The sequence below is a fragment of the Dermacentor andersoni genome, chromosome 7 (assembly GCF_023375885.2).
Source record: "Dermacentor andersoni chromosome 7, qqDerAnde1_hic_scaffold, whole genome shotgun sequence".
Classification (NCBI taxonomy): domain Eukaryota; kingdom Metazoa; phylum Arthropoda; class Arachnida; order Ixodida; family Ixodidae; genus Dermacentor; species Dermacentor andersoni.
Genome location: NC_092820.1, coordinates 85,745,064 through 85,755,000, shown reverse-complemented (window position 1 = coordinate 85,755,000; position 9,937 = coordinate 85,745,064). Strand labels below are relative to the sequence as shown.

The window sequence follows — 9,937 nt, the reverse complement described above, 5'->3', positions numbered from 1 at the left end:
CGAAATGAGAGAGAGGGTGTGCCTTGCCCTGCCATCGTCCTGAACGTAAAGCACGAGGACGCGCGTAATACGGGCATTCCTTCGATGAGGACTGTGATGGAGTCCAAGGTAGATTTGCCGCGTGTATGGAAGTGGACGAGATCGGACTTGTGTACGCAACTCAGGCCGGCCCTTCGGGCTTAGCCTGACACAATCTCGACCGCCTGTAGAAGCCGGTCTTAAGTGGCTCCGTCGGAGCACCGAACCGTCCACAGCATTCTTTCGTCGGCATAGAGTGCATGCTGAAGATGATCAACTTGGTCCAGTTGTTTGAGGAGTTCCAGCCATAGCGATGTTAAAGATGGTTGCTAGGATCACCGATCCCTGGGGGGTACCTTGTCCAGTTAGCTGGAAGATACCCGAGCAATGAGAACCAATGCCGATCGTTCCGGTGCGGTCGCGGACAAAGGCTCGGACGTAGCTCTATACCTGGACCTCGCAGTGCGATCCGGCGAGGTTGTTGAGGATGAGGTCGCGCTATACGTAATTGAAGTCTGACTTAAGGCCGAGCGCACGTAAAGCTTGGGTTAGGGCTTCGTGCTGGGGACCAGGGACCTTCTACCTTTTTTGTAGCAGCACGTCCCGTGTCGACAGGTGCGACCAAAAAGCGAACTGCATATGCTGGAAAAAGGAATGGCGCTCGAGGAAGGGCTGCAGGCGCCGATGGACAACATACTCAAGCAGCTTGCCCATACAAGACGTAAGTGACATGGGTGTGAGACTGTGGATGTAGATAGGTTTCCCCAGCTTTAAAATAATTGATATATTCGCGTGGCGCCATGCCGGGGGCCGCGTGCCATTGCGCCAATGCTCGCGAAACGTGTCCACCAACCATTCAAGATCCTCGTTATTGAAGTTGCGGAGACTCGCGTAACGGATGTGGTCCGCTCTCGGTGCCGAGTTCTTTGCGGAAGTTCTGCAACACGGCACGGACCTCCTGAATAGGGGTTTCGGCCTCAAGCGCGTGGGACCGCTCTGTCATTACGGGGACGCACGGTATTGAGGGCTCGAGCCAGACAGAATAAAGCGCATCTCGAGCTCCTGGAGGAGGTGGTCGGGATTGTGCTGAGAGCATGTAAGCCAGGCACGTACCCAGGGGGGGGCCCGCCCCCCCCCCCCCCCCCAAAATCAAGTGGCATACTCCTCCCCCCACCCACGCCACCACTCCTCACACATTCCTAAAGCGTCGCCAGATCAATGTTGAGACTTGGCAGCTGTTCATCGGTCAGCATTATGCTGCCTTTATCACTCCTTTTAGATGGCGGTAGTTATCGGCATCTCTTGTAATGTGAAGGACAGTTTTCTCATAGATTCCGCAGTCGCGCGATCAACTCGAGATGCGTTCAGTTGTCACCATCTATTCAACCGCCACGCGCATAGCTGTTGCTTTTGTTAGTTCAACCTTCTTTGTTTAGGCTGATTCTGGGACCAGGAGAGGGATGCGGCTGTTACTCAGCTGGTCTGTACGGTAGTGGAACGAGTTGCGGCCGGAGAAAACGCCAATTGCGGTTAACTTATCCCTTTCCTTCATTATTTCCTTGAGTTACCACTCGCCGCAACGCTGGCAGATGCCCGGAACCATATACACGTGATATGGGTTAGATAAGGTGGGAAATAAAATAATGTGAAAGAGCGTCAATCATGAAACCCTGCAATAACCCTGAAACCCATAAGCAAGATGACTGTCGCCCGTCACGTCGTCTCTTTTTCCCTAATTGTATAGAACTTTTCGTGCAAAATTGGCAACTGGAAACAAAAATCGTAAGGAGTTGAGAAATTAAGCGATCTACTAAGGGAGCGAGCCAAGGCAACAACCAAACTGCAAGCAAAAGCGAATAATAAAAAGTTAACCGTTGTTTATGAGAATATTTATCGATCAACATCTTTTTATAATAGGGAAGTAGAGAAAACGCCGCCGGAAGTGGAGAACAATTACTTGTTTTGAATGACGCTTCTACAGTTATCGCTCGAACCGCCTCACGTAGCCACTTCTCTGTTGTGCTTATGTGTGTGTTTTTCGAACCTCTCGCGGTGAGCGCAGTACGTCTAGAATCGCACAGTCCTGCTCTCTACGCGGTTGTATGGGACTGGCGGCCGCGCAGCCTTACGCAATTCGCGGAACTGTCAAAACTGATCAACAAGTTGAAAATAACAGATATTCGAAACTCTAACATGAGAAAGACTGAAGAAGCCGTAAAAAATGAACGCAGCCTGAAATCAGTAAAAAAGAAACCTGGCATAGGACAAACCATGATGTATGCACTAAAACATAAGAAGGATAATATCATCAGCAATCTCGAAGATATAGTAAAAGCAGCGGAAAAAATCTAAGATGACCTGTATACAGTACCCAGAGGAGTCCCGATACCTCACTTAAACACAGTAATAAACAGGATACAAAAACTCTCCTATAACTAGCGATGAGGTCAGAAGGGCCCTGCAAGACATGAAACGATGAAGAGCGGGAGGAGAAGGTGGAATAACAGTCGATTTAATCAAAGGTGGAGGAGTCATAATGCTTGAAAAACTGGCGGCTTTTTATACGAAGTGTCTATCGACTGCAAGGGTCCCAGAAAACTGGAAGAATGCAGATATTATACTAATCCATAAAAAAGGAGACGTTAAAGAATTGAAAAATTATGGGACCATTAGCTTGCTCCCAGTATTATATAAAATATTTACCGAAATTATCTCCGATAGAATAAGGGCAACACTGGATTTTGTCAGCCAAGGGAACATGCTGGCTTCAGGAAGAGATACCTTACAATGGATCACATCCATGTCCTCAATCAGGTTATCGCGAAATCTTCAGAGTACAATAAGCCTCTCTATCTGGCTTATATAGATTACGAAAAGGCATTTGATTCAGTAGAGATACCAGCAATCATAGAGGCACTACGTAATCAAGGAGTAGAGAAGGCTTACGTAAAAAACTTGGAAAATATTGCTACATGTGTGTGGTATTTGTTTGTTTGAACGAGGCGCGTAGGCGCCATCACTCCAGAAAAGAGGAGGAAGAACGAACTGGGCTCGCGCTGTGAATCTAACCGGTCAGCGCTGCAACCGCTGTTGTAAATATAATCTGTAAATAGTTTCTCGTCTTATTGACTCGTCCTTCGCGTAAGAATATCTACAGAGGTTCTACAGCTACCTTAATTCTACACAACAAAAGCAGGGAGATACCTATAGAGAAAGGGGTCACACAGGGAGACACAATTTCTCCAAAGCTATTCCCCCCGTGCTTAGAAGAATTCAAGCTATTAAACTGGAAAGGCTTAGGAGTAAAGATCGACGGCAAATATCTCAGCAACCTTTGGTTTGCCGATGACATTGTTCTATTCAACAACAATGCAGACGAGTTACAACAAATGATTGGAGACCTTAACAGAGAGAGTGTAAGAGTGGGGTTGAATATTAATATGCAGAAGATGAAGATAATAATAAATAGCCGGGCAAAGGAACAAGAGATCAGGATCGCCAGTCGGCCACTAGAGACTGTGAAGGAGTACGTTTACCTAGGTCAATTAATCACAGGGAACCCTGATCATGAGAAGGAAATTCACAGAAGCATAAAAATAGGTTGGATTGCATACGGCAGACATTGCCAGCTCCTGACTGGAAGCTTACCATTGTTATTGAAAAGTAAGGTGTGCAATCAGTGCATTTTGCCAGTTCTGACATATGGGGCAGAGACTTGAGAGCAAGTTAAGGACCGCGCAAAGAGCGATCGTACGAAGATTGCTAGGCATAACGTTAAGAGAGAAAGAGAGCGGTTTCTATCAGAGAGCGAACGGGTATAGACGATATTCTAATTGACATCAAGAGCAAAAAATGTAGCTGGGCAGGTCATGTAATTCGCCGGTTAGATAACACTTGGACCATTAGGGTTACAGAATGGGTACCAAGAGAAGGGAAATGCAATCAAGCATGGCTGAAGACTAGGTGGAGCGATGAAATTAGGAAATTCGCGGGCGCTAGTTGGAATCGGTTGGCGCAGGACAGGGGTAATTGGAGATCGCAGGGAGAGGCCTTCGTCCTGCAGTGGACATAAAACAGATTGATGATGATGACGATGATGGTGATGGTGGAGGTGGTGGACCTCCCCCCCCCCTCCCCCCCGAAAAAGAATCCTGGGTACGTCCCTGATTTAAACGCTTGTGTGTCTGCATCTTGCTGGCCGGTGGATTTGTCAGTACTCGGAGAATGGCCCACGTGTTAGCCGTGCCCCGTGTGCCTTACTCACAGTCACAAAAGCCTCTCAAGTTTTTACTCATAACAGTCTTAGTGTACTCCAGCGCTTCTCGCGTGATAGAGGCAACCGATAGTTGCAGCTTGCGATTCAGATGCTGCCTCCTCCATCGCTTCATCAGCTCGCTCCTGGCGTCCCAAAGATGGAGAGGGTCTACGTCAAGGTCGGGATTGGCAGACGTAGTAGCGTTCGCGTGTGGGGTTGTCTCAAGGTCTGTTGTGACGGCTGCGAGCCCTTCCTCGTACCCACCCGCTCCAAAAGCGGATGGGTACCAAATAAGATCTCATGGTCACGCACCATTGGTCCGGTAGTCCGTGAAAGGTTGCGATTAACTGTAGTGCGACGCTTTTGAGGACTTGCTGAGGTAGTAGTAGCAGTAGTAGTAATAGTAGTAAACTTTCTTAACACAGGGAGTGGGGAATGGGTTCCAAGGCGGGTGGCTGGCTCCCTTAGTTCAGGGCTCCACTGTCCTTTCCGCCCACTGGACTTGCTGGAGGATTGTCCTCTGGAGCCCCAGGTCCGAGTTGGCATGCTGTACCTCCTTGAATTTCTCGCAACAGACGTTTTTTACTGGTGCACTTGAAGCATTTCTTACAAATCAGTCATAGCATTTGTACCGTATTTCAAAAACGTTTGCATTTTAGCATGTTCTCTCATTTCACTACCTTGGGAAAATTCTGTACCCGGTTCGGAACTCTCGTTCATAATGCTTTGACAGCATTGTACAAGAAATTGCTTACATTAGGTGTAGTTGCCCACACACTTCGAGCTTCGAGTATTGCTACGCCATAACCTGGTCCTAGTTATCTTAAATTGGGAAATTGCTGCAGCCCTTCAGTGTCTAAAGGGCAGTAGGCGAAATTTAAATATGCTTGATACAAGACAATAAATAGGCAGAGCACGAGGTTTTAGCGACTTGAATTTAGCTCCTCAGTAAACCAGACACGTGATGAACTACTAGCCCATCACTGTAAACATGATTTACTGTTTCCTTAAGTACACAAATCGTCAATATACAACTTTTCATGTATATTTCTCAAACATGGCTCCAATGTTTCTTTGACATAATAGTCACACTTTTCAAAAAGAAGACGCTCAGATTTTGTTTTGTCTGGGCCATTTATCTGTTTGCCTCGCACCTCTATTGAGCTGTACTGACATGCGTGGTGGCTGAAGGCTATGTCCAGCTTCTCTCTGGTACTTCTGAGTTTCAGCAAATCATTCACGATGCCATATGAAAACTACCTTCAGTAAAGGGAACGACAATTGTGCACAAAGAAAATTCACAGAAAGTCTCACAAATCCATGTACATTTTGGTATGTTTATTCTACTAGAATGCACGAGAGCGCAGAATGATATACTTATACGGCAAGCTTCAGCAAGTTTACCATGTGGTACTTTTGTGTAGCGACATTTATTTCAGTCTAGAAAATCACTTACTCGATGGCTTTGCGCAAGGCTCTATCAAATGCAATAGAAAATTCCCAGTACCACACTTCATTGACTACGCTAGGGAAGACGGCGCTCAGGATTTGAAAGGCCAAGCGCACCTCACTACCGGCACCACCGACAACACCGCGGAGGCCTTCCGTTGTCACAGGAACAATGCGACCCAGCAGTTCCAGTTTGACGCCATCGCCAGAAGACTCAAGGATGCGGAACTGTGCGGTAAACCGGGAGAACGAGGCGCTAAGGCTGAAGTTACCAGCGTGCCCTGAGCAAACCTTCCATGGCAACGATAAAACGATGTCGCCATCATTGACGAAGTCTACTTGTAGCATGCGGGTTCCGTTGATGCAGTACGGAAATAGGGGTCCGTACAGACGGAGTTTGTTCAGGTTCTTCAATGTAAACCCAGCTATTTCAAGTCCAGGTGCATATGGCTGGTCCTGCTGTCGACGGGACCCCTGAATTTCAGGGAGCCTGGCGATCACCCGGGACACTTCGTTGTCTAGACTTAGGCCCGAGAAATCACACGTAGTATCTGTGGAATAAAATGTTTTTTCTGTAGGATCGGCATAGCAATGTTTTTACCGAAAAGAGTATCAGTACGCAAATAAAACGTCTGAACCATTTACTATGTAGTACTGGAAAAGTCTCAACGGAATCGTTATACAAATGACAACAAGTACAGGAAAGGCCATCGCTGGGAGCTGCTCCCGTCTGTTCAAGGCAAGCTACAACTTTTGATAAGTCCGTTAAAACATTTTCATAAATTTTTGTATGCGCATGTTGTGTAAAAATGACGTTCTTGAAGCTGTGCTGATCTCACTGGTCATAGATTGGATCACTTAAACCACATAGTACCATGTATGTTTCTACCATAGATTCACTAACCAGAAACTCCAATTCCCGCGTCTTTGTACACTGACCAAATGCCAGTAGTTTAAAACAAACAAGAGCGCCCTCAATAAAAAACGAAAATTGTTTCACATTGTAATGCGGTTAAATAGTAAACTACGTGGTTCACAGAGTGGTCACAACACACCCTTCTCTGCTTTAAGTTATTGTCAACAATTATTTCCTTTTTCGTTTTTTGCATATATATGTGCGTCGTTTCTTTCTCTCGCATTCACAACTTATGGCTCCAATTGAACATGTTTGTTTTACTTTTTGAACCATATAAGCTATGTTGATATCTAGATATTTATGACCATTAGCCGAGAATAAGGCTTATAAAGCGTTGCATTGAAGGAATGTTTGCGCACACAAAGAGAAGTATTCTCGCAAACATGCGAATCCGGCAACCTTTCTTCACCTACCTTTAATTACACCAGCCATGATTGGCATAGTATGCAGGCGTTTATATTATTGTTGTGTGCATTGAGATTATAAATATAGATTTTATGGTAATTTACTGCAGCGACAAATGGGACAAGTTGATCTTTTTTTGTTCGTGCAAGTTTAATAAAGCTTTACCAAACTTTATTACATTCCACCAAACTTCCCCTACCGTGTATTGAAGCACTTTCTTGAAGTAGCTCCCTTGCAGCGAACCACGGGTACGCGGGAAAGTCGATACAGTGCCATTGCTTAACCGGTTGATGAGTGAGAGAAGGCGGAAAGAGAACCTGAACCATGAAGTCAAACAGCTTTCTTTCACATATTGAAAACACATGGATTCGCGAACTTTGTGTAAATGCGTGGCAGCCGATCTCAAGCGCCAGCTATCATAGTGGAATATTTTAGCAGTCACTGTTTATAGCGCCTATGATACCGGTTGAAGATTTACAAAGCGGAAGAAGAAGTACAAACTACCAACTTCGTACGTGTGCGTCTTCCGGTGTCAGTCTTACCCGGAGTACGGACTTTCCTCACCACGTCTAATCTTATCAGTTTTCTATCCGCCGGGACCAGGACAGGTAAAGTCTGATTCTTGCCTTTTACTAAAATACACCTATGCATTTAGTGCGCTTTCCTGTCGATGCATCTATGTGCATCGCCACTTAACCCACCACGACAATTGACAGCAATCGTTCAACTTACGAAGACCAAAAGGGTTCGATGACACGAAAATAAAATACAAACATCTCCTCACCTGCCTCGTGGTGCGTTGCAGCACAAGACGTGGCCAAATAGGCAGCGACAGCCACAATTGTCGCTGGCCCCATCTTCACGAAGTTCCTATAAAGTAGATGTTCACAAAATGCGCAATAGTAAATCACTGGCCTTTCGGGCATGTCGCCTTGTGGAGCGTAGGGCGTGTTTGTTCTGGGCCTAAATACGCTATCCCGAGAAAAAAAAAGTACAACTATAATGTTCTAGTTATCCTCAAATGACAAAGTTACAAACCCTTTCCAGAAAATTAGTTTTTTTTTTTCAACTGAAAAGCTCACCAGGTAATTGTAGGATTAATCCATATTGTCGGCGTAGAACACTCCAAATATCGCCTAAAGTAGAATATAGCTGTTTTGATCTTGACGATGCCAATCTTCTCTAGAGCTAATTAAAAAAAGTGTAGAAGCGGTAGCATTCAATACATGTGAGTTCATGCAAGTTCAATATGACAATACAGATTCAGAAGGTGACTGATACACGCTTACCTTTTCTTGCAAAATAAACAGGCACGTGATCGGCAGCTAATTTGTTCGCAGGCGTTAGAGCGCTGGGCTTCCCTATGGCGCGTATTGGAAGTAAATAAATAGCTTAGTAATTAGTAATATATCGCCAAATACCTTATTGCTCGTAAAAGAATTTTTCAGGCACATCAGTGCTTACTTGAAAAGCCTAATGGCTCTTGCGTTTCTTATGCAAAGCGTCGCTTTTTCACTAGAATTAGTTCAATTCTTATTGTAAATGTGAAAAAGCCAGTTTTTTAACACCGCAAATACAAATGACCAAATTCGACTTACTTTTTGCCACAACGTTGAACCGAGAGTATGGCCTCCCTTGAAAGGAAGTACCCACGGCGTCTGCAAGAGAAAGAGTTTGTAGCTTGTGGTCTATCGTAAAGCTTTATAAAGCCTTCGACGGACGCGCCTAGCCTTCGCCGATAAGTTCGGGTTGCAGCAAATGTACCGTGCCGACTTCTGCGATCTTATCGACACGTTGCATGAAAGCCGGCCCGCTCGCGTTACTCATTAGCCACATTGCCCCAGCAAAGGCTTGTTGACCGCGCCACTGCAACTCTTCAGACGGTCGGTGATTTCACCACCAAGCCCAAACCGCCGACAGATATTTTTGCAATTTGTTATTACTGCTAAATTCAGATGTTTCCGATGAATACTTGGACGAATGCTGTGCCTTTAGTTATACGCATACGTTTAGGTTATCTTACGATTGAGTCATACAGTTGAGTAGCGAGAAAAGCCACGCATTGGCATATTGCCCTCCTGATGCAGGGGCTTTCTGGCACGCATTTATTCTGAATAAGCATCTTTAGCATTAGGTCGTGCCCCGTGCAAATGCGCTCATAAACAAGCATAAAAAGTTTGTTCATTATGATTTTGGACATGATGCATTGTTACAAAAGGATGATGGAGGATTGTGTCATCAAGCCTCTAACGATTACCTTCTATGCCTGTAGAATGACCTCTTTCTTTCTGTATCGATAACCTAAATTTAGCAGCTGTGGTCCCACCCATATACACAAATATCTCTAATGTAAAAGAGAGAAAAAGTCGTATTGTTTAAAAGTATTTTCGTGGAATAGTCGGAGCCCCTTTAGTCCTTGGCCCTACTGGCCTCGGGCGCCCGCTTGACCTTTTTCATGATGGACTGTTTTATATATAAAGCCCGAATGCCCGCTGTGTGGTGGAATATTGTGAGAAGAATCAGACAACACGATCGTGTCTCTCTCGAAACTCGAAGCTAAGTATTGAACACTGGCAGCAGAACGGTGACGTCGCAGTTACAAATTCAGTGTAGTTGGTCGGAATTTTTCTTTCATGAATGCACTAGTTTGTACCCAATGATCTGTGTGTAAGTTCGGGGCGTTTAGTGGTATCTGGACCTCACGTTTAGAGGCTCTTCGGCTAATACATTTAGGATTGAATACCCCTTCAATCACAGTGGTACATTCAATCTGAGGTACTGGCCAAGAATGGGCAGATGCCCAGTAGAACAAAACCATTGATCTAATAGGCAGCCGCCAGCAGCAAGTTCGCTGTGCTCGCTCATATGCAGTGGCAAAATTTATCAATCTGTAT

At 45.3% G+C, this 9,937-nt stretch overlaps 1 protein-coding gene across 1 annotated transcript; it reads right to left on the bottom strand.

Annotated features, from left to right (window-relative positions):
• Window positions 1-5,596: 5,596 nt before the first annotated feature.
• LOC129385464 (uncharacterized) lies at window positions 5,597-8,698 on the bottom strand. The gene is made up of 3 exons (XM_055072095.2): window positions 8,642-8,698; window positions 7,828-7,913; window positions 5,597-6,273 (listed from the first exon to the last, which is right to left on the bottom strand). Exons 2-3 carry the CDS (start codon window positions 7,898-7,900, stop codon window positions 5,726-5,728), a joined length of 621 nt encoding a protein of 206 aa, XP_054928070.2. The 5' UTR covers window positions 7,901-7,913; window positions 8,642-8,698; the 3' UTR covers window positions 5,597-5,725.
• Window positions 8,699-9,937: the final 1,239 nt, after the last annotated feature.